General features: G+C 50.1%; 3 protein-coding genes across 6 annotated transcripts; 1 reads left to right on the top strand and 2 right to left on the bottom strand.

Annotated features, from left to right (window-relative positions):
* Positions 1-269: 269 nt before the first annotated feature.
* Positions 270-3,786, bottom strand: PIG-Z (phosphatidylinositol glycan anchor biosynthesis class Z). Its single transcript, XM_037220336.1, has 5 exons — positions 3,696-3,786; positions 2,822-2,977; positions 2,063-2,187; positions 694-2,032; positions 270-286 (listed from the first exon to the last, which is right to left on the bottom strand). The coding sequence occupies exons 1-5, from the start codon at positions 3,727-3,729 to the stop codon at positions 270-272; spliced, it is 1,671 nt and encodes a 556-aa protein (XP_037076231.1). The 5' UTR covers positions 3,730-3,786.
* Positions 3,787-5,084: 1,298 nt separating this feature from the next.
* Positions 5,085-15,786, bottom strand: LOC119096726 (pituitary tumor-transforming gene 1 protein-interacting protein). 4 transcript variants are annotated; one of them, XM_037219632.1, is made up of 7 exons: positions 15,745-15,786; positions 14,313-14,420; positions 13,072-13,127; positions 12,699-12,807; positions 12,351-12,456; positions 8,869-8,981; positions 5,085-5,477 (listed from the first exon to the last, which is right to left on the bottom strand). In XM_037219632.1, the coding sequence occupies exons 1-7, from the start codon at positions 15,746-15,748 to the stop codon at positions 5,422-5,424; spliced, it is 552 nt and encodes a 183-aa protein (XP_037075527.1). In that variant the 5' UTR covers positions 15,749-15,786; the 3' UTR covers positions 5,085-5,421. The 4 variants fall into 4 exon arrangements, with proteins under 4 accessions (XP_037075527.1, XP_037075530.1, XP_037075529.1 ...); XM_037219635.1 differs by having other exon boundaries at positions 15,697-15,784; XM_037219634.1 differs by lacking the exon at positions 5,085-5,477 and adding an exon at positions 7,108-7,796.
* Positions 15,787-16,257: 471 nt separating this feature from the next.
* On the top strand, positions 16,258-24,317 carry LOC119096896 (regulator of microtubule dynamics protein 1). The gene is made up of 6 exons (XM_037219888.1): positions 16,258-16,400; positions 19,551-19,694; positions 19,994-20,245; positions 22,618-22,811; positions 23,334-23,448; positions 23,711-24,317. Exons 1-6 carry the CDS (start codon positions 16,281-16,283, stop codon positions 23,759-23,761), a joined length of 876 nt encoding a protein of 291 aa, XP_037075783.1. The 5' UTR covers positions 16,258-16,280; the 3' UTR covers positions 23,762-24,317.
* Positions 24,318-24,326: the final 9 nt, after the last annotated feature.

Below are 24,326 nucleotides of genomic sequence, written 5' to 3'. Positions count from 1 at the left end.
TTACGTTATGGAAACTAATAAACACGCAACAGCAACACACTCAGCATGTAGTTATTCAGAGACCGTGCTGATCATATCGTGACTCCAAAATCTGACCCAATAGGATGAGCTCTGCTTCATGTTACAAAACCGGGTCTGGATGATGACGAGGCGAAAAATCGGTGAAGTGCTCCTTACATGTATTTACCGGTGTACTATTCCGACCGCAATAATCCAATAAATACCTACGTAGTAATACACAGCATTTTAAGTAGTGTTCTTTTACAGGGCTATGTGGGAGCGCATACTGCAGCAGCGTGCGTGGTGGGAGTGCCGCAGCGTGGACGAGGAGAAAGTGACGCGTCCGATCATAACATACCGGTGCCCCACTCCGAGCGTGCTTCAAACCGCTTGACTAGACTCAGCATTAAGCTGGAGAACTGACTTTCGGGTAATCACAAACAAGTGAGATCAGTGGAATGAACGAACACGTCCCGAGACGTACCGCAAGCACCTTCGCCTCAGCGCTGTCTGATCCCCGCCGCTTCGCATCCCAACAGGCCGGGCCCACCGCGGCTCGCCGTCGCTAGCCGCGCGCTCGGCTGCGGCGCGTCACCTGCATCAGCACCAGGTTCATCTGCCGGCTGATGGCGGCCGTCAGGCAGGCAAGGCTCTGGACGACGGCGTCGCGCCGGCAGCCGTGCGCCAGCTGGCCGAGCGCCGGCGGCGTCTCCGAGCTCAGGTGCGGCCAGAAGCGGCGCAGCGGGCGCAGCTCGAACTCGCCGTCGGCCAGCGCGCCCAGCCTGTCCTCCAGTGGCGCCGGCAGCACGAGGAACGTGGGCACGCGCTGCCGGTAGGTGGCGTCACGCAGCAGGCGCGTCACGTCACCCAGAGGCTGACCGCCCAGGTCGTGCACGTGCACGTCACGCTTGCGGCGCAGCAGCAGCGCTTGCGGCGGCATGTAGGTGTGGCTGAAGACGATGGTGGCACCCTGCGGCGGCACGCGCCGCTGCAGGTCGGCCAGCGCGCGCGTGACGCCGCCCTGGTGCGCGAAGCCGAACAGCAGCACGCACGCGGCGTTCCAGGCGTAAAACATGGTGACGAGACACTGCCGAGAGCGGCGCCACCGGCCCGGACCGCCGTCCAGCCGCTCGGCAAACAGCAGTGTCAGCGGCACCAGCAGCGGCAGCAGGAAGCGCGGCTCCTGGTGCGGGAACCACGAGAGCAGCAGCAGCGGCACGATGAAGCTGGCCGAAAGGAAGGCGCTGGCCGTCGACACGTGCAGGTCGAGGTTGAGCAGATGACGCACGAAGGACTTGACGTGCTGCGCGAACGAGGCCAGTCCGATGAGGCCGAGGCTGCTGAAGAGGATGGGAATGTTGACGAGCGTGTGCGTCAGGCACCAGTGGTCGCCGTGGTCGGCCAGGTTCTTCGCCTTGATGTTGTATACGATGAAGTTGAACGGCGTCATCACGACGTTGTCGAGCGAGGCGTTGCCCTCGATGATCTCGGCGAACGTCACCCAGCCATACAGCATCGAGTCCATCAGCACAATGGCACCGACGCCGAGCAGGGACAGCGGGAGGACGCGCACCAGCCGCATCCGCACCAGATTATCGCGCTCATCGTTGGCGTCGCGGAAGAGCCAGTAGAGCAGCGGCGCTGCCGCGAACAGCACGAACGTCGGCCGCACGAACACGCCCACACAGAGGAGCGTGCTGACGGTGGCGCAGTCGCGCGTGGCGGCGCGGTGTACCTCCTGGCGCGCCTCGGCCAGCTGCAGCCGATGCACGGTGTACTGCGAGCCGCCCAGCCGCTTCTGTAGGCGGCGTTCGGCCTCGGCGGCACGGCCAGAGTCCGCCAGGCAGCGCAGCGTCACGTGCAGAAGCACTGCGAACAGCGCCAGCTCCAGCGCGTTGGAAAAGGTGCGCGTAGCGAACACGAGCAGCACGTGGCTCGCGGCGAGCGTCTCCAGGTAGCGGCGCGGCCGGTGACCCAGCAGGCGCGCGCTGGCCGCCACGCTGGCGTCGACGGCGAGCGAGATCAGCGCCATCCAGAGGCGCGGCGCGGCCAGCAGCAGCTCGGCGCTGGCCGGCCGCGTCAGCAGCACGGGCAGCCCGGACGTCAGCAGCAGCGACGACCAGCTGCGGATCGGCAGCCGCGACGAGAACTCCCACGGCACCGTCACGTTCACCGAAAGCAGCGCGCCTGCCGGGCACATCGCGTCACAGGCCAGCCACCAGATGCTGATGTGAGTGGCACTCCACACAGATGCCAAGGAGCACCAGATAGAGATCATGCACCTGTAGGGGGAGGGGGGGTAGAATCTGGAGTCTTCTAGCCAGGGACTTTGTGCATTTTGTGATTGGGTTTGCGGGATGTAGGTGGGATGAGGGTGAGGTGAGGACAGTGGGGAGGGTGAGCACTGGTGTGCCATTTGTGGCAGAGTTGCTCTAACAAATTCAAGGTGTATTAGGCATGGGAATGGTGGGGAGTCTGTGGGTGCCATGGTACTACAACTTCCAAAAATTATGCACATGAACCACATGGTCACACACCAAAAACAAGAACTTCAAAATGGGTTCTGGTGACCCCATTTCTTTAGTTGTTCTCTCTGTGCCTAACAATGTTAATGAGCATGAGTGCAAAAGTAGAGTATTAATAACAATACAGTAAGAAATCAATATCCCATCTTTACCATCTGTCTGACCTTTAAGAAGCAGCCTGTAATTACCTGATATATGATAATATGTTTCTGACTGCCACTAAATGACAATATTATCAGGATTATATACCTGTATACCATTACTCTGAATGACCCCATAATTAGGACAACACTTACCAGCAACTGGTTCCAGTGACTGGAAAAATTCATCTGGATGAATATATCCAGTTTGAATGATACATAACAAAAACCTCAGTAGAACCAGGAATACATAAAATGGGCTCAAGCTTTCAAAGCCTAGGAGAGACATCGTCTTCTCACGTGGTGCTGGATCTGGAAAATAAATAATGTGTTTCATGCATGCTTCAATCTTAACATTTTTGTCATTGTTCAAGTAATGTGTAGCACAGCTTTAAGCCATCAAAACAAAAATACATGCAGGGTTATGAAATCACTAACCAGCATACAAATTGATAGCTGCAGCCAGGTTCTGACAAGACATTGTGGCAATGAGGCTGCCAGAAGTAGCAAGTATCAATTCTACCTGATGAGTATCATTGAGGCTCCACAAGTTTGCTGACAATGTCTCATGGCCCCTTGTATCAGAGACACCCATACCACTGCCCAAATCTGCCTGATGCAAAATATATTTTCACTACCCTGAATTAACACAGCAGACATAAACTTACCTTCAATACAAGTTTAATACTTTAAGTGTGGAATGGGTTATCAATAACAGACACATATGCTGATGGAAAGGCATCACCTACAAAGGTGGCCTAAATATTACACACTGAAACTCAGGGATTCAGCTCCTAGACATTCAGGCAGAAGCTGGGTAGGCTCCATGAAGCCTCATAAAATAACATTTTAACCACAGAAACGCAGAATCATGTGACAGCAAATAGCAAAAAGGTAATGATACACGGTTTGTATTCCTCCATGTCCAGCATTATATTGATTTTTCACTCCCCACCGACCCCTGACTCATCTATAGCCAAGTGAGCATTCTTTTACCGGAGACCACTCGTACCATTATCATCATACGCACCATTGTCAATCCCTTTGCTAGAAATTCCCGTCATTATCGCTGGCTTGAGAAAACAGAGGACGCAACACTACCGCCCCAACACTTGTTTCCATCCGCCGACCTGCACCAGCACAATAATACTCTGCAAACAGCTGATTCAATCTGCGCCGGGTATGTCACATGTGCGCTACAGAATGGCTCACTTCGATAGGAATCAAGGCTAGGAGATGATGCGAATGCTTGGATATTTATACAATGCTTATTGAAATCTCGTTTATTTTCAACGGATTGCGGACAGCAGTTATCACTAGGCACAAAAACGGGACACTCTATGATCAGTGTATTTTCTGCATCATTCACCAAAAGACACATGCCATCGGCTCTCTCGGTATTATGCAGCACGCCACTGCACAACATCCGTCCCAGACGTCGTAAGCAGGTCCGGAGGCCTCGCACAACCGGGGACGACATTTTGGGGCCTAACTTTCTACAGGAGGATCTATTGATGTCCTCTTTTGGCACTTGTAAATTTATATATTATATACACACACACATATATAAATATATATATATATATATATATATATATATATATATATATATATATAATCATTATAGACGGAAAATCTCGCAGGTATTTGCAACCAAGCTAAGTAAACATTAACCACCACCCGTTCATCTCAACTCCCAATTAGTTGCTCACAAGTATTCCATCAGCGAAATCGGGGATATTCGTGGTTCCTGAGCAAGCCTCTGAGACACTACGTACGCATCGATAACACCGGCTAGCGATGATCCAATCCTTTTCCCACTAAAGGTCACATGAGGCCCCATACGAACGAGGCATAACATTTCATCAAGTCCAACAGGTCCCTTAAGCACAAATATTTACATACGGTATTTGCCATGTACGAGGACTTACAGACCAACACCGGGACCTATTGGTCGATGCTAGACCCCAGTTGATCCAAAGGCCACATCAGATCACAGGAGGCCCATGAAAGGAAAAGGAGGCCCAGCAGCCCAAGAGAGGGGGTTTAATTTAATTATATACACAGAAGACATACGATGATGAGAGAGAGAGAGAGAGAGAGAGAGAGAGAGAGAGAGAGAGAGAGAGAGAGAAGAGAGAGAGAGAGGAGAAGAGAGAGCGAAGATAGAGAGAGAGAGAGGGAGAGAGAGATAGAGAGTAGAGAGATAGAGCTAGAGCGAAGAGCGAGCTAGAGCTAGCGCAGATCGAGCTATCTGAGAGCGTAAGCTCTCGGAGAGGAGGAGAGATAGGAGCGAGAGAGATCGCAGAGAGAAGCATAGCGAGAGGAGACGCGAGAGGCACAATATCTTATATGTAATCCTAATATATGTTATATATATATATATATATATATATATATATAAGAAAAAGACCTCCAAATCTCCTTCGCGACGCCCCTAGCTCTGCTTGCCCCTGTTCGAAATTTTCGATGGCGCTGCCCCTGCACTTTCGCATCTGCTCATCTAGCTTAATATAAACGATCCATGCAAACACCTTGCACTGTTCATGATAGCTACTGGAAAAAGAAGGGCTAATCTACAGTGAATGCTTAACATACATATCATGGGGCCAAACAGAAGCCAGCCAAGTTTGGGCGAGCTTTGGTTTGGTGCCTGGGTTGCCCTGCCAGACGAGCATCCGGCTGGCCATGGCCCCTCCGGAGGGCCTGCTCGCGTGCCACACTCCGGAGAGCACCAAACGCCGGGGCCATCCACATCACGGCAGCCTCTCGTAGTTGCTCTTGCCGGCCGTTTTTCTGCCTCCCGGGAGTCCTGAGAATGACACTGACGTCAGCGTAGGTTGAACGAACACTTTCAAGCGTCATTCACTCCACTGACCTCACGTCGTTCTAGTGATCCATGAGGTGACACGTGCAGTACGTGCGGCGGGGAGTACCCGGTCCCCGCCACTTCTTTTAGGAAGTGCGCTGGTTAAGCTGCACAGCTGTTAGAATTTTCACTACGTAACCATTGGGTGCGTAAGCGTAAAATGAACATGTAACCAGCCCGGTTGCACACGACCTCACCATCTTCGGGATCCATTAACAGCTACAAGAGTTCAGCAGGTCGATGGTCCGAACGCCGAGCTGTCGACGGTGCTCAACAGGCACAGCACGCACGCGATCCGCAGCAGCCCCCTCCGCTTGACCGGTACTCGCTTAGAAACGGCCGCCACTCCGCCCTCCCATCACATCCGGGACAGTCACCCGGAGGTCAGCTGCCGTGATCCCGGCGCACAACGCGGTCGCACGAGAGCGTGACACCCCTGACCCCAACGCCGTCCCCCTGACCCGCGCGAGCACGAACTGGAGCGTCATCGTGACAGCCCGATCTCGTGAGTGGAGGACACGCTGGAGCGCCACGACCAGGGCCTGTGGAAGCCGGCGCACGGCCTCGCGCTGCACGCGTTTTCTCCCAAGAAGTGCGGCAGAAGTTGTTAATGAGTGCAAATAAATCGGGTAGTTAACGAAGTACGTCGGGTCAGGTTTTCCTCTCGAACCTCTGCTTAAAATGGGACATTAAGAGGCTAAGACACCAGGACCTGCAGCGGTGAAACACTAATGCTTGTGGATCCAATATTCGTCTAAGAAATTGACCTCGCAAACTTTGGAAATGGCCAAGGCAGCTATATTCAGTATCGAGAACACAACATACTACTACTGATGGGCGAATCCAACTTGAATGGATGGTCCCATACTTCCATGGGGTTTTGAACTAAAATAGCCACCATCTGGAAGATCATTTTGTGCAGTTCACAGCCCTCTACTCCGTCAGGCTTGAGCCCCTCTAGTTTCTCAGCTACACGTGCGCGAATGTGTGCAGTCCATTTCCGGGTAGCCCGAGCACCCATGACCCCATAACACCATTCACATCCTGCTTTTTCACTGGCCATGCGACGATCAATGCCTAGAAAGATCGCACTGTGGAGCCGTTCGTACCATGCGTTTGTGAGCACAATGTCCAAATGCAACAGCCGCGAGCTGGCTCTCGATCAATGTCGTACAAGGCACGATTATGCAATCAATGACGTTTTGAGGACCATATTTGCTAAAGGGAGACGTTGTGGTGGTTAGAGCAGTCTTTTCCACTAAAAATATACCAGTAGTTATAAGTGAGCATATTTCATCATATCTGATACTTCGTTCAACACCTTCAAATGTCGAACATTCCCTTTAAAATGTTTTGACCGCTGCGAAATTACAAGAGGGCATCATATCTTTATACTTCCCCTATATTATTCCTACCTGCGCTTCGGTCTGGTGGCACGGATACTGGGTTAATTTAAATGTGAAACCGCACGTAAAATAACACAGCCCCACGCATGCGAAATTTTAGCTTGGTTCAACACAATGGAATAAATGGTTGTATAAAATGTCACGCTCATTGCGTCAGGAAAGCTGGATACATGCACAATCTTTATTAGATACGCTACGACGAAAATTCGGTGCATCTATTCAACATAATTACCAGAGATGATGTACTGCACAATGCGAGCAGATTTCAACAGTTTACCGAAACGCAACTTATCACAACACTCATAAAACACAGAAATATATTTCACTACACCTGATATTCGCCATCTAATGCTTTAAAACATTGCTTTATGAGGAACATGTGATTTCATCCCTGAAGCGAAACGTCCAGTCTTCGGCGTATGGGGCCCATACATGGCAAATGAAAAGCGTACCTAGATTTCACAACCATTTCAGCACGAGACCACAATCATGAACGATATGCCTCTTCTCTGAACATCGGTAGAACTTCAAGCAAAAACTGTATACTTATCGCTAAAAGGTACAAAACAGGTCATCGGCAATATATCACGAGGCGGAAGTGTTGATCACAGACCAGCAGCGTAGCTCACAGCACAAAAGCGCGGGTCACGTACAGCACGCTCCACGAAGGCACCTTCCCAGCAACAAACAGATCGGCACTGACGGAATCGCTGCACACGGAACCCGGCAGATGGTAGCGGCGACCGGCTTGTGTGACGAGGGCGCCAACAGATGGCAGGACGATCTGCCGGCGAACTGCGGCGGCCAGACGCTCACAGGGGCTGGTATGGCGGCTCGCCGGTGGGGCTCGGCAGACCTGGCGAGGAGGACAGCACGTCCAGTGTGGCGCGGCCCGTGGCCACGAGACATGACCATCAACACGTGAACGGCGGACGGACGGACGTGACAGCGCGCTGGAGTCGCCAGATGAAGCCGGAGACACACCCGACCAAAAACCTCGCAGACGGACAAATATACACCCGACCAAAACCCCGCAGACGGACAAATAGTTCACGGGCCAGTCGAGTGTCCTGGACTGCATCAGCAGACAGTGGAGGCGGATCCCTGTACTTAAGAACGGGATGTCAAGGCGGTTGCGGACAACAAAGGGACAACCTGGCTTTACACCTAACTCACCATCAGGACCGCAGCTTCGCCGTCAATTAGGGTTATCTACAGGCCCCGCTCCACCATCCCTAAAATAATCGGCCTCACTCGCCGACGTTGCCTTCGCCCTGTAAGCTGGCTTTCTAACCATTAATATCAAATTGTGTATGTATTGCAAGCGCAAAACATTATTCCGCTTAACCAAAATTGGACGACCTCAACCGTGCGATAAATTTGCAGCTAATACGAAACACCCAGTGCAACAGCGGTTTGGCCTGGCACTGACGCTGGCACGGGGCTAGATCACCTGGTAAGAGCCGGAGGGTTATGTTAACACCGGCACTGATACCGGATTTTATGATTACCGTAGCGGCAAACATGCCCAGGTACTGGTAAAGCGCCCGCAGAACTATGACTCCGTACAGCCACTTCCGCATTGCCGGCACTGTCTCAGTGAACTCAATGCTGAATATATTTTTGGACGATACGTTGTCACACACATACAGAGACCTGAGAACATCTGAAACCAGGGTTTAGCAAAACATAGCCAACAAACACGACCGTAAGCAGGCATTGTAGACAACGGATAACGCCATACAAGCTGACTGACAAGCGCGGACGAGAAAGCTGCCACGGACCACTTCCCCCGCGTGACTCAAGGAACGCCAGACAGCGCGACACTCCGCAGCCGCACCTCGTCACCCGGGCCACCCTCGCCACCCCGACCACTAGCAACCCCCAGCGACCGGCCGGCGGACGTGGCCAGCGTGGCAGCCACTCACCGTATTTCTGTCGGATGGCGTCGGTGCGGCTCTGCCTCTCGGCGCGCCGCTCCGCCTGGACCTCAGCGCGCGCCGCACGCTCGCTGGCGAACTGGCGCTCGTCCCGCTCCACGCTGTCAGACACATGCGCTCTCGTCACGCGGGAGGAGGTGCGCCTCAGTCACGCGTGTGGAGGTGCGCTCCGGTCACACGTGTGGAGGAGCGCTCCAGTCACACGTGTAGAGGAGCGCTCCAGTCATGCGTGCGGAGGAGCGCTCCAGTCACGGGTGTGGAGGTGCGCTCCGGTCACACGTGTGGAGCAGCGCTCCACTCACACGTGTAGAACAGCGCTCCAGTCACACACGCGGAGGAGCGCTCCAGTCACGGGTGTGGAGGTGCGCTCCGGTCACACGTGTGGAGCAGCGCTCCACTCACACGTGTGGAACAGCGCTCCAGTCACACACGTGGAGGAGCGCTCCAGTCACGCGTGCGGAGGAGCGCTCCAGTCACGCGGGTAAATGTGCGCTTCAGTCACACGTGTGGAGGAGCGCTCAATCCACATGAGACAAGAAGAGGTGCATTCCCGTCCCAAGTGACATGAAAAGTTGCGCTCCAGTACAACAATGACACAAGGATTTTCCCTCCCCTCAGACATGAAGAGGCGCAATAACGTCGCAACACGAGGAGGTCCACTTACGTCATGCCACGAGGAGGTGCGCTCACGTCACAGCAGAAGGAGGTGCAATCTCACCAAAGGTGAGGTGCATTCACGTCGCAAGCGACACGAGGAGGCACCTCATGTCACTTGTGACGAGGAGGCACCTCGTGTCACTTGTGTGACACCTCGCACTCTTATGCCCACGCTTAGGCACGGGAACCGAAGAACCAGGAAAAACAGCTACAGGTGGTCAAGGCTTTCTTGCTAATAGTCCCAAACGAGCACATTGACCCGCAGAACTGCCGGGACGGACGACCGGCAGCCTGGTTCGTTAGGGCGCCTGTGTTCGTACTCACCCACCCGTGGTGGGGATAGGCTTTAATCGTTTGAAGCGCTCGCCATTTGCCCTCAACTGAGATGTCTCACTGCCGGTGGCAGCGGCCGAGTTAAGGGCCGTGACGTCAGAGGGCAGGGCGGACTGTGTCGACAGAAAAACTCTGCCGTTCATCTGGGGCCTCACGATCGGACGGCGTGGTCTGGACTCACGCAATGAGCACTGCTTGGCGTGGGCTCCCATCCCAGTAACCCATCTAATCAAAAGATTCTGGCCAAACGTTAAAAACGTCAGAACCTTGGGCTGGTGCAACTCAACCCCAACATTTCTGCGGGACTATCCTGCAATCTTCTTTGCGTTATGATCAAATCTGGGCGAACTGAATTTCCGACCTTTGTTGAACATGACATGCAAATTTCATGTGCCTCATAGGTCAAACCCATCGACATGTTCCCCCGTTCCCTAAGACGCGCAAGACGAACATTTGAAAATCGACGCCTCACAACATTCCAGACCCTGCGCGCACAAAACCGTTTGGCTACTTGTTCTGAAACTGTGAATTGGTCAGATAATAAATGCTGCGAACGCCACCAATGTTCATCAAGGTGAAAGCTACATCAGGTTACATATTCGCGCTGATCTGAATGCATCCCACAAAAATGTATGCCTTCAACCAAAACGTTTAAAGTAAACACGCACGAGTTGCCCATGGCGTTCAGGGCCGCTATCACGCAAGATCGTTTTGAAAAACGTTGATGCAATGCACGTGAACATTTACAGTATGCTGACGTCCTTTTTATTCACGATAACTGACCACAAAGCCATCCAAGCGCAACGTCATAGAATACCACGAAATTACTCCAGATTACCCCTTCGTAGTTACGATAATCATGCACGATGCTCAAACGAAACCAACATTATCTTAACGACACGCCAAATTACATGCAGACGGCGTGGACGTGATTTGACGTCATTTGACCCGACAGGCCAGATCAACTCCAGCAGTAAAGCAGAATGGCCGCTGTTAAGCAGCAGACCGCGTGCGGGGCTAACGCCCGGCTGCTCGCAGTTTGTACCCCGCATCGAGAGTGAAATCGGCGGGAGTCGCACACCGACCTCGGCACTGCGGAAGCTGGCCAGATCGGCGAGGCTGACGGGCTTAAGACTTAACTGAAAATAGTAACACACACAGCATTTAACTAGAAACTGCCACCTCATGAATATAACAATCAGCCGAAGAATGCGAAGAACGTACCCGAACACTTCTCATTCGCACGACTTAACGTGATTTTTTCTTACGGCCTCTGGTAGTTTGAAAATGGTGTGCGACTGGTTAAATATCTGTTCGCTTGACATCGGTATGATCCTATCCAATGACCTGCTACGATGGGGATGGGGTTGCTTACGTGATTGTGCGCTTCTTCTCAAAGGATCTCGTAATGCTAACTTGTATAACCGGGCGCTGAGAAGGTCCAGAGCCCACTCCCGTACACAGATGTCAGGCATAGAAAGATACACTGACGCATCCTCTGCGCCAGAATAAACTGCGTCTAAAATGGTCGCTAGTTCCTGCAAGGGCGCACGTTCCCTTGCATAGAAAGTTTATGACTGGGACGTATGGGCCAGATCAGCAGCCAGGCTACGTAGCAGCAGCACAGCTATTTTTTAAAAATCTACGGTATTTTTTTAGAAGTGGCAAAATTCACCTAATCGGGTGCCAGGGAGGCCAATATCAATTCATGCTCTTGGACCTCTGTCTCCTCCACCGTCTCCGCCTCCACCATGCTTGCTTTGCTGATAAAGCGTTGCCCTTTGACCCCAACCCTCACCATCTGAGCTGCCCGCCCGATTTGCCCTGCCGGAGGCGCGTACACACCCGGCTGACCGCCATCCGGCTCCATGCTGATTGGTTGGCCCCAGCCGATGAGAAGGGCAACGAAGACTCTAAGGTGGAGCCCGAGGTACGTGTGCAAGAACATGAAAATGTCGATATCCTTGACGCCCAAACTGGCTAAAGTTTACCACACTGGTTTTTCCTAACCACTGCGCCACAAATCACCTGACCGCCGTGCGTCCAAGATTTTTGACCTGGGAATTCCACTGAGCCAGTTTTCATTGTATTGATAAGTCACTGCGCATTAAAAGAAGCATATGCAAGACTGAGGCCACGCCGCGCATTCGCCGAACCGGTTTTTGCGCTACAAAAAAAGTAAAAACCTGGCGTTTTAACAGAAAACACGTCCAAAAACGCTTGCAAAACGACGAAAAGCAGGAACGTCACCCGAGGTCTCCCCACATTCGATTTTGGACATCTAGCGTGCTAACCCGCAGGTTGACATCCAATTTTCTCGCACGAAACACCTCTGCCTTACGCGAGCAAAGCAAATCGGGTGATATATCCGGCAGAGCCCAAACGGACGTCGACAGCGCGCTAGCCGCCCGCCGTACTGCGCCTGGACCGCGTTTGCCATCGCGCTGGAGTCGCGCCCCGCACCGCCATCGTCGACATACCTGCGAACTCGCCTCTTCTTGCACCAGCAGTGGCACCAGCAGGAGACGGCGACGATGAAGAGCAGAACAATGCCAACCACGCTGATGATTAGCGCCAGGAAGTTCACTGAAGCGGTGCACAATCAGCACGTCACGAGTCCGCCGGGGAACTCCGGCAAACTTCAGCACATGCAGCTGATCAGGGCGGGCATGGCTACACAGGGAAATGGGAAACACTCGATCACGCCTGGGTTATTAAACAGATAATACTGAATGCATCCCTCGCAATTCCCTTGCATGCAAAGCATCGGTGAACCATTCTGTCTGATAACTCTTGGTGGATGCACTGACGATTGCAATATCACTTACCCCAGCACGTGCCCCAGCGTATGTCCGGCAGCGAGCAGACATCTGACTTTGGGATGATCGACTTCAGTGGGTAGAAGGTGCACTTCTTGGTTGCTGTGCAGTAGTAACACTGGAGCAAGCAATCCATAAGACATTTTTGGTGACACCGCACTGACACGACTTCATGAAAATTGTCAGTATCTGAACATTGGGAATGTGAGTGTGATAAATAATAGTTCATGGGGAAAACTGGAACACAAAAGCCTGGTTAAAAGCTGCGACACCATGGGCAAACACACTTTTTAACACAAGCCACTTTGCATATAAAATACATGAATGCACCCAGTAAGCCACATGTGACAGGACCCCATGACATTGAGGAAGCACTCCTCACCTGAGCATATTGCAGACAGGAGTGACAGTCCTTTCCTGTTTGCGCCGCGCACTTGGCTGAAACGCACAAAACGTTTGAAAAAATCCTGCAGGCAATGGGTTCAGCAACACATCAGACATTGATAAATACAACTTAAATGATAGTGGTTGTCACTAACAGAAATTTCTAAGGATCACATCTTACAAAAGACACAAGAATGCGTCAAAATCCCATAAAAGCACATTATCACGTAACTGAGAGACCATGCGCTTTAGGCATGTGTTCACCTTCAACTGCCCACGAACAAATCTTGTCATGATTAAAGGAAGCGATCATAAGCAGTTCAACCACCTCACAGGTCGCTGGACCATCATCAGGTCATTGTTTGCTTGATTTAATTAAAACATCATGATCTGGCACCTGAGCCCTGCCAGAGTCACACCCATGCCTGTTTGAACCCAGATAAGCATTAATGTACTGGAGCTCCACAGAACTGTATCACCATTGTTTGGGATTCAAGCGAAGGGCAGCAGTGGTGACCTTCAGAAAAAAACACCAGCTTCCAATAACTTCTAAAAGGGATTGTTCCACAGATATATGGTGTTTTGAGCTGAAAAAGCCACCTTAGAGACCTTTTGGTGCTGCTCACAACCCTGCCCTTGTCAAGAACTAAGCCACTCTAGTTTCTGAGCTACATGCACATGAATATGGGGGGGGGGGGGATTTCAGAGAGTATTACAAAACCCACCTGGCATACATGATTTTATACATGATACCATAGTAATACCATCCAAATCCTGCCATTCTTTAAGCCATGTAGCAATCAATGCAAAGAAGACTACAGTTGTGAAGGCATTCATATCTGGCATCCATGGACACTATTTCCAGATATAACAGCTGCCAATTGGCTCTCAATCAATGTTGTGCAAGGTATGATCACATAATCACTCTATGACATATTGAGGAGCATAGTTGCTTAATACAGAATTGTGCTACCTAGAGCAGCCTTTTTAACTTAAAAAGATACCAATAGTTATGAGTAGGCTTGTTTCATCATGCCTGATGCTTGCTTCAATATCTTCAAATGTGAAACACTCTTTTAAGAACATTGATATTACCCTGTCTCACCATCTTAGCTGCTCTTTGAGCAGGCACACCTGCATAAAAGTGGTATGATCTCTATAGAATGATAGCATGGTAGGCACCTCCCAACAAAAAATCTCAGCTAAAAGTCTACATCTGATGCTCATCAATCAGCTCACCTTTGTCACCGTCATCAGCTGCACAGCCCTGCAGGATTGCCAGCAGACAAATACCAGCAGCCAGCAAAGCTGATTTATACACCAGCATATTAACTGAGTGTGATTTACCTGAAACAAGATAATACACTGTCATGGGTATTCACAGCTATAATGGCTACTCCATGTGTCTGACCTGACACTCAGAATAACCATTTATGTTGGAGAGCAGTGTAAATGTCAACACATACATGCAACCATGTCTCTGATATATGACATTTCAGAGTGGTTTTAGATGCCCTGAATTGTAGGGAGGCATGCATGGTATGTGGCATGATAATATGGTCATCATCATGACAAACATACTTCTGATAACTGTGGTGTTGTAGAGTGAAGGCACATGTTTTGTTCAGTATCCCCTATGGTTAGTTAATAGTAACTGATCAAGAAGCTCATTACCACTGAACTTGTAGTTGTGCAGATCCAACAACCCATGTACATATATGTAACATTTGCCATATAAAGGCATAAAAGATCATGATCTAGTCATATTGATACTCATGTTTTAACCTACCTTGATATGTTAAAACATGTGAGCTTCCATTACAAAAGAAGCTTTATATTATTAAAATGAGGAGCTCCTAAAGTATTCCCACCATGCTCCATTGGGGGGGGGGGGGGGGGGGGGAGGAGAAGCCAGAAGCTGAACCTGGTGCTGAACCTGGCACACATGAGCATAAAACTCAGGCCAAGTTGAGTTGCACTCAATTTTCAAGCTGCTTTTGCTGAAAATGCTCTGAGACCACTTTTGCCAGACATTACAGGAGAGGAAGGACATAAATGTTTGGGAATAAATGGTCAAACAGGACTTGAAAGACACCAATAGGTGCTGCTCATGGGGCACCTGACTGATGGTTCTTCAGATGCTGACATGACTGAATAACTGATGCAGCTATCAGGGCCTGGTCTGGCAGATTCTATATGTCCAGTGCTCATCACAACAATTTAACAATGCAGCTGTGCTGGGAACAAACCAATTGTTTCTGAAACATCATAAATTCTTGGACCTTTACTGCCAATGTACTAAAATTGATGGTGTGTGGCAAACACTTAAGCCCAGACTGTAAAATACACATCACAACAACTTCACCCTCCTATGCCATAAATTGCACGCTCAGTTCGATACAAAGTTACCACTAATCTCAGCATATAGAGCCAAAGTTTGAAGGAATGATGACGTTTAAACAGTAAGCTAGGGTGAATATACTCCAATATGAATTTAACGCCAAAATGTTAAATTCAGCGTTATTGCCCAGGCATGGCCTTCACGCGTGCAACTGCGTGGTTCAGCGTGACCAATCTCTACCACAATCTGACCATCATGGTATACTGCGCCATATCTACCCACCTCTAAAGCAAAAACTGATAAGCACACCCTAATTTTGCCCTCACGCACCCATCAACTCCCCTAGGGTTAACAACGACGCAATTTCACCAATGGATCACGTACCTTATCAACAAGCGCGAGCGCACATCTGTTCCAGTACGTCATCTATACATCAGCCGAATTGGCCCAATGAAAAGCAAAAATTATGGTATCTAACAAATCAAATGAAGATTTGATTCGATTTCTGCAAACGTTTTGCGTTGTATGTCAGCTACGAACAGTCTAAGTTGATATTTTGTATTCTCCGCGCCAAACAAGGAAGCAATAAAGGTTTCAGGACAGTCTTGTACATATATATGAAACCTGGTGGATACAATTTTAAATGATGTTAGATGACAAGTTTTATGTAACTAAATCTACTAAATCAAAATCTTATGGATTTCAATAAAACAATGTTATTGAAATTTTTTCATTTTTGATGACAGCTAACACAACACAACTTGAAACTTTGCGCAGCTTGTAGGTCGCCGTGCTATCTTACCAATAGTTGTAGTCGACCTTGGGCATCGTATTATACTGAAATCACGGACCGTCGGGGCGGGGTGATGTTCAGGGTAATTGGTGCGGTTGGCGCGAGGACCGGAGGACATTGGATTCGGTCGGCAGTTTTGGGTATCGTTCTGACAGGGAGAAAAATCTGTTCTTCCGGACAATTTGCGTTTCAGGTGAGTTGGCTCAAATGCCTGAGGACGTGTGAAGAAACCGAACAACTCTGATGTCGGTACCACGCCATTTTTCTGTTTTTTTCCAGAGCCTGAATGAGGCAGTAAAGTTATGCTTACATGCAGCAGAGCATCTTGAATTTCCAGTTAAAGGGCGTGTGCTACATACTGGTCAGGATCCTATGTTGGGCATTAAGTAGGCGCTGGACCAGTCTGGAAAAATAACCACTTCCTGGGATGCCTACAAAATATTTGTGCAGAGAACCCTGTGTTAATGTATGCCGACCTTCGACCAGGGGAATTGGTCTGAATTCTCAGCTTGTTTTTGTTTGAAAAATGTTTCAAAGCACTTTTTGTCAAAGCCAACTATGCAATGTCATAATCCCTGGAAACATTTGGGCATTTCCATTGAAACAATGAGCAACCTGTGCAATGATCTGCATGTCATTTGAATTGCACACAGCACTTCTTCAACATTACAAGTAGAGTAATCTATTTGAGCAATCCATGTGCCAGTTTGAAAAAACCTGGTATAAATAATAAATTAAAAAAAACAATTCTCAAATTAAATTATTTTGATGTTTAAGCATTGCATGTACCAGCCTTGGAAAGCTGTACATCCAAATGATAAAAGTAACTGATTGCGTAGGACTTTTCTGTGTCAAATAAGGGATCTGAATCTCAATAAAAGGGCTGTGCTTGCCCCAAAAGCATCCTTGAGTTGGGCCAGTATCCTGGTATGAGGGTTTGTGAAATTATTATTGCCATTGTGACAATTGTGTATTGCATCAGATTATGGTTGACATCAAATTGCAAAATTAATAGCTGGTCAATTGGTCAGGATTTGTTAAGAGTTGAAAACCATATTATTTGGGACAAGCATTTTCTTGATGTTGTGATATAACTGAGCTGGAAATATTCTTCAGACTCAATCCTCTTAATGTAAAATAGACAACCTTTCCAAACAATGAGCAGCATACTGGTCTTATGGAATCAGCTACAGCTGGACCTTGCGACTCCCCCATTCATGGTCAGTTACTTAACAACGGCATGCTAGGTAGCATATCCATATTTTTGGAAAGTAGAGATTGCTGGTATCCTGGCCAATGACTCCCAGCAGGATTACAGGAGGCAGTACTCTTGTGTCAGGGGTGGCTGATGAATGTCCCAGGGTTTATGGTCATTGATGTGGTTGCAGGGTTGTGGTCAATGAAATGCCCAATGGGGTTACAACTATGGATGGCCCTGGCAGAGTTTCAGCCAATGCTTGTTTCTGGGGTCATGGAGGAAAGTTGGTCCACTGCTGATGGCTGTGGCACATATCAGGGACCTATGGCAGTACTCCTAGAGTCTTGACTGATGATTTGGCTTCTGGGGCCACAGCCAATTTGGCTGTTTTCACAGATAAATTGGTCTTATAATCATCAGTTTGTGCTCACTAGGGAGAATATTTGGTTCCTTCCAGGCCCCCTCCCCCCATTGTGACATAGGGAAATGTTTTGATGCATGTTTTTGCCATGAAATCAATTTTGATTACTTCTTTCACACTTAATGTATTTTATGAACCTCCACCTCAAGAAAAATGTGTTTTGGTGGGAGCTAATGTCATAAGAAGGCTTTAGAAGTCAGTTGACATGCACACCTGTGTATCACTGTAAAGGATTATTTAAACCCCTTTCCAAATCTTGTGCACACACAATTCTTACACCAGTTAATAAACTCTGCTGAATGAAACAAATAATGCAATTTAACAATTTGTCTGAGTTACGCGCCTGGAGACCATCACATGTGTCACGCGAAAACGTCGTCGGTAGAATTGGTCACCACGGGCAGATGCTACTCGGCAGTACCCTCGGTTCCTTGGGTCCAAGGAAACGGGGCGTACTGTTAATGACTGTTATTGCGTTCCATCTGCACACATGACATTCGCCGCGGTCTTGAGGTGTGACGGTGAACTTGTCGGAACACCGACGCGTTTGGAATGTTCACTTTCTGTTCTTCTGTAACATTTACCCATGACGTGCCCGACGGTGAATTTCACCGGATGTAATGCTTCGCAATGTCAGATATGTGCATGTCATTCCCAGCAGAGTATCTTCAGGCCTACTGTGTGCCGTGCCACCAGCGAGTGGCATAAAATGAAATAACATAATGCCGGCTGCCAGTGCCGCTTCAGCAGTACCGCCTACGCCGGACTGTGTAACGAATTTACGTCTACTTTTATGCTTCAAGCCCCTGCCTGGTGCATTCTTTTCGCCGTTTGTCCCATCGCGCTCACCGGTGGCCTTGGAGGGCGACGCGAGTGATATCGGCCGGCAACACCCAATTAGGGCTGTTTGGTCAGCTTTTCGGTGACGTCGGCTGGCGCTCGGTTGGGGCCCGGCCCGGTCATCTTGTACGCGCGGAATGTAAATTTCATCCATGGAACGAATGCTTAAACAATGGCAGCCTGCAGCCTCAGAATCCCGCCATCGTCCTCTTTTCCGTTGTATTATCGCTGTGCGTGTTCTTTCACTCCAGCTTATACCTGGGTCTACCAGCGGGTGTCTCGGACTAATTGGCCGTGTTTTCTTGTGCCGTGTGCGAGCAATGCTCCAGGGGAGTGTGACGGGGGAGTTATTGGTGACGGCACGCACGAGAACATTGTGCGTCGCTGAGTGCCGGCTGGCCCGGGACAATGTGGTGCGATGACAGAAGGCTCGGCTAGGCACCGGCTGAACGGTTCCAGTTTTCAGACGCCTTGAGTGCGGTTAGTGGTAACGGGAGTTTTCCACATTTGTTTCCACGTTTTCCACATTTCCACACAGATGGCTTTGAACTGAAATAGTCATTTTGAAGATCTTTCGGCGTAGTTTACGGTCCCGCCCTTCGTAAGACCTTAAACCTTCTAGTTTTTGGGCTACATCCCCGCGAATATGCGCAGACTATTTAGATGCATTCATACATGCATGACACTTTATTAAAACTCTCGGAAGCCTGCCACCCCACTGGCCAAGTGGCGTTTAAGCCCATGAAGAAATCATACTGCAACCAACGTGTGTACTTCTCTGAAAGTTTTTTTTTTGGAAAGCCCAGTCAATCCTTTCGAATGTGGGCAATGTTCAGCTTCATGATTTATCCAAGCCATTTGTAATAATCATCTCCGCTCGTCAGATCCCTACTGCATCGGCACTGTCTGGGTTGGCCTTGGTAAAAGCTGTTAAGATGGCGAATAACGATGATCTCAAGAAGCAGGCTGATGAGTTCTACGAGCAAATGGAGTACGACAAGATTGTGGAAGTCCTGCAGCCAGCAAAGGCAAGTTGGTAAACACTCACGACCTGACAAATATGCACAACTCCGCTATTTGGGTGTTCCTTTTCAGTGACCAGGCATTTCACACTCTGCGAAATTTGTTATCATCAACCCAACACCACGCAACTGCCTGCCGGGTGTCACAGATCATGATCATGGTGTTTCTGCCTATTGGTGTATGCAGTTTCCTGCGCTAGTTCCAAAAGCCGGCCTATCTCGACGCGCTGTCCCGGCGACCTCCGACGCCCGGCTGTTGCTCCATTTCCGCGCCCCTGGCGGTGACGCTACGCGCATGCGCCCAGGAAGGAGAGGACGTGGAGCTGCTGTGGCGGCTGGCGCGTGCCATTTACGAGCAGCACAAGCCGCTGCCGACGGATGCGGCCAAGCTGCAGCGCCTGCAGGAAGGCCTGACCACCGTGGAGCGTGCCATGGCGCTGGATAACCACCATCCAAACTGCCACAAGTGGATGGCCATCTACCTCAACGCCATCACCAAACTGCAGGGTTCACGTGCTCAGATTGAGAAGGGCCCTGTCATCAAAGAGCACATGCTGGTGAGTGGCGCCTGGACGTTTGGTGGCAGCAGTGGGACCGTGCAGCGGCACATGCTGGTGAGTGGCGTCTGGACGTTTGGTGGCAGCAGTGGGACCGTGTAGCGGCACATGCTGGTGAATGGCGTCTGGACGTTTGGTGACAGCAGTGGGACCGTGCGGCGGCACATGCTTAGTGTCAACACAGTGCCAAGTGATTGGGCAACACGGTAATGCCTTGGTTGTGGACCTGTAGGTTAATTTTCTGGTCTACTGGGTTGAAGTGAATGCAAGGCATTCATTGGATTATTTCATTTTTGAGTACATCATAAGAACAAGATGCTGCCAAGGCGAATGTATTCCTCCCCGCCAACGGACTACTGAGGGATGCTCCTGGCCTTCATCGCCCAGGGACCTGTTAGAGCCGCCGAGCCGCTGTCGGGGACCGTCCGTAAACTGTGTTACACATTTTTGGTCATTTTCAACCACTCCCTCTTGATTACGCACTAGTTGTGCTGGATGAAACAGCCCGTCCCTGATTGCGCTGTGGTGATCATAGTACTCCAGAAGAGATAATGTCATCCAAAGGTTGTGGCGTCTATGCGTGAAAAGTATCGACTGCAAGCAGATGACTGGATGGGCCGTTCACACATTGCACTACGCGCGGTTCAGGCTTTAAGGTTGAAGACATTGAGAAGGGCCTGACTATGATTTGCGGCCACGCCCGAGTGTAGCATTTTACGGTCCAACCCCTCATACTCGTTACGAGTCGGTCACGCTCCATCAAAGCCCTCTCCGTCCGTGTGCAACGTAATGTATGGACGACCCATACAGGGATCTGTTTACAACCAATTCTTGTCACGCATAGATGACCGCAGTTGCGCTCCCGAATGAGTTTTTGTGTAATATTGAACCGGTGTCCAAATGTCACGACATGTTGGGCCATGAGCCTGATGCTTGCAAACTTCATGGTGTTATAATCAGCGAGGCGCCGCGGTAAGGGAACACGCCGCCTCCCAGTGACGCTGGTAACAGCCACGGTGGCAGGATCTGCGTCGTAAGCTTGTCATTGGGCAAGAAGCGCCAACGGCATCATGTGTGACCTGAGTTGACGACCTGCACCTGTCCCAAGGTCCTTCTCCTGCCTCCGGAGTTCAGCACATCTGTGCCGCGTGCAGCCGGTTCACGTGGCATCCCGTTGTGGCGAGCGGTGATCCAGTGCCCTGGCCAGTCTGCGCGGCCAGCCTGAAGGTGGTTGTCACGTGGGTGATACCTTCTCAACATCTTCCCAGTTTTTCTTTTTCACCTTTAGCACCCTTGGCGTACGTTAAGTAGTAGCAACGCATTTGTCTGGGCTAGGCTGGGGTGTCAGGGTGTGGGGGAGCGGGGGGGGGGGGGGGGAACTGAGCCGAAAGGGTTGACCTTACATTAATCCAAAGCGTATTTTCTCCCCGGATTGCAGGCACTTGAATTTGCGTCAAGTTATTGCGTTTTTATGTGTCGTGGATTCAGTGGTTTTCCCTGCGGAGAAATTAGTTCTTATTTGAAGTTTATGTGGCCTTCGTTTTGTGAAAAGCGTGTAATGGAGTGTAATTCGCAAAAAACGCCATAGCAAGTTGAAGTAATGGGTCATTGATCACTACCATTAACGCAAACGCTGATCGTGTTTTATAACCATCACAGCAACGATTATATTGCAAATGTACTCGCCACTGCTTGGGGGAAAACATGTGTTAACTTTAATCGTGGCCACCCTGTGCTTTTAAAAGCTGCTGTATATTGCTGTTAATTGTTCTGTATCCCAATCCAGGCGTCACATTTGAAAACTTGCCAAATATTTGCGAGCTTGAATATAAAGAAGTTACTTAACATTTGAAGGAGTTCACACGATTAAAACATTATATACCTACAGATACTGTTTCGTGAAAAGTTAGCGTGATACTAATATGAATGTGGAAAGGTACGGAGTACCTACCGCCTAGCATAAGAACAGTTAAGATAACTGTTCTGGATTTCTTTGGCCCAGTTTTGCCCAGTATTTGCCCATATACATTGAAGAGTGTTCAGAGGAACACTTGGGGCTGAAGTCATCACTGGGGGAGAGGGAGCGCTGAGGCCCCTCGAAAGCATGTGAAGTAACGGCCCTAGGGCGATGGAATGCGTGACAGATTATGTGGGTCCTCACTGTGATGTTATTACGGTGAAGTTTAGTCATCATTATACCGACATCATACGGGGATTGGCTTGCTATTGAAAAATGATTGACGAAAAATATGACGCCGTCTTGCCGCCAGCATACCTAGATGAGCCGCGATGGCGTCTCTGTCAGACTCCGATACGCGAACCCCATGTTACTCCGCTCCGTGGCGCTGTGACGGCCGCTGTTATACCGGCAGAAAGCATGCGAGTACGGCCCGAGCGACCCGACCAACTGGCACCTGATCGGCATGTGGGCCTTCACCGTGGCCGATATCTCGTGGACCATGCGCAAGCTGGCCCAGGTGGTGTACGGAGAGCCGCCCAAGGCCACCTTCCAGGAGGCGCTCGAGTACTTCCTCAAGGCGGAGGAGGCCAAGCCCGGGTCGTACAGGTGAGCGGCGCGCGGGAGAGCGGGAGAGCGGGGAGAGTGACACGGCGGTATGGGAGGCAGGAGAGGCAGTTTTGAATCTGATGTGAAGAGCCGTACTGTTCTTTGTATTGTTGATTTATTAGTGTGCGGGATGTTCAGGATTGTAGAAGATACCGTTTCTTCCGTGTAAGCTTGTTGCGTGAGATCGGGATTGTGTGCTGACTGGGTTGTTGCTGATAGGATGCACTTTTTGCTCTGGAGGGCGTTGTTATCGGAGGATTGAATTACCACATTTATAGCAATTGGTACATGATGAAAACAACATCACGGGAATTGTGATATATTTAGAACGATCGCAGCATGGTGATGCAGGCATTCCAAAATGTGATATCGCGGATGTAAAAAGCGACGGTCCACACTGGAAACAATGCTTCCGAGCTCATTAGCATTTTGGGGTGATGCCACAGTGCCCGATTGCCTCTCTTATTTCGAATTTACAAGTTTTGCCAGTAGCACATCGAAATCACTGGTACGACCTTTCAGCATGAACCTGCTGATGATTGGCAAGTCTTACCAAAAGATCAAGGACAACGAGAATGCCATCAAGTATCTGAAGATGACACGTGACTATCCTGTGAGAACATCGGACGACAAGCAGGTCAGTGCACCACGCTACGTCGTCTCCATAGTGATAATGTGTGTTCGTTCGTTTCATTTGATTCGCTTACCGGTCCGTGCGTACGTTTGCCGCACGTGGGGCATAGTTCGCATGGCGCCCTTCGCAGATAACGCTCGACTTGCACTGCTCCATGTGTGTCATTCAGCGTGCTGGCTCCAGCTTTCATGCTCACGTATGCCGACAAGCGGGCGTCTTCACGCCCTCGTGTTCCCATCCCGTCACGCTGGGGCGTGATTGGCAGGCGCATAAGGAAGCTGTGGACCTGCTGAAGTACCTCGGGGTGAAGGACTAGTGACGCTGGCCGTCCGGACGTCAGATGGATACAGCGTGACGACGGAGGCGGGGAAGTCGACACGCCGAACAATGGACGTCACATGGGATCGCACGTAACGGGGGATCGCACGGTTCCCGGCACGCCGATGTCTGGAGTGCCTGTTGGTTATCCTGATGTAGTACATTCCTAGTCCGTGCTGCACGCCAGGGTCTAGTGCCCCGCAGTGCTGTTAAGGGGTTCGCCGCACAGTCCACACCAAAGGCCAACATCAAGGTATCTGTGAAGCTAAAAGTTACCGTTATTTTAGTGCCGTTATTGGTGTCCTTGGTTGCCAAAGTTCGAGAGTGTGCGATCGACATGGGCTCTTCGGTGGAGTTCCATTGTTTGCCATGTAAGTAGCTCCCAGCGATCTGTGCCTTGTGCTTGTGTTGTCCTGCGCGGCCATATATCGAGGCTGGATCTTGTGAAGCTGGCGTGGCAGAGACACCCGTGGAATGTTGTGATAATGGACATGAATGCGGTGGAGTGGGTTTATTATCGTTTGTGATACATGAATACAGCAGTTACTGCTAAATCGCCGGTA

Source organism: Pollicipes pollicipes, unplaced genomic scaffold (genome assembly GCF_011947565.3).
Source record: "Pollicipes pollicipes isolate AB1234 unplaced genomic scaffold, Ppol_2.1 Scaffold_4295;HRSCAF=5057_pilon_pilon_pilon, whole genome shotgun sequence".
NCBI classification, from domain to species: Eukaryota; Metazoa; Arthropoda; class Thecostraca; order Pollicipedomorpha; family Pollicipedidae; genus Pollicipes; species Pollicipes pollicipes.
This window is presented reverse-complemented; position numbering and strand designations above follow the sequence as displayed.

Coding starts and splice junctions, on each gene's coding strand:
- PIG-Z (XM_037220336.1), bottom strand. CDS start 3,729: ATGACGGGAATTTCTAGCAAAGGGATTGACAATG. Junction 2,188..2,821: donor GTCACTGGAACCAGTTGCTG/GTAAGTGTTGTC, acceptor TGTGCCCGGCAG/GCGCGCTGCTTTCGGTGAAC. Junction 2,033..2,062: donor TGACGCGGCCGGCCAGCGCC/GAGCTGCTGCTG, acceptor CCGCGCCTCTGG/ATGGCGCTGATCTCGCTCGC.
- LOC119096726 (XM_037219632.1), bottom strand. Junction 12,808..13,071: donor CCTGTCTGCAATATGCTCAG/GTGAGGAGTGCT, acceptor TGCTTGCTCCAG/TGTTACTACTGCACAGCAAC. Junction 5,478..8,868: donor CGCCATCCGACAGAAATACG/GTGAGTGGCTGC, acceptor TGTCATTCTCAG/GACTCCCGGGAGGCAGAAAA.
- LOC119096896 (XM_037219888.1), top strand. CDS start 16,281: ATGTTCAGGGTAATTGGTGCGGTTGGCGCGAGGACCGGAGGACATTGG. Junction 20,246..22,617: donor TCATCAAAGAGCACATGCTG/GTGAGTGGCGCC, acceptor TTATACCGGCAG/AAAGCATGCGAGTACGGCCC. Junction 22,812..23,333: donor GCCAAGCCCGGGTCGTACAG/GTGAGCGGCGCG, acceptor ACGACCTTTCAG/CATGAACCTGCTGATGATTG.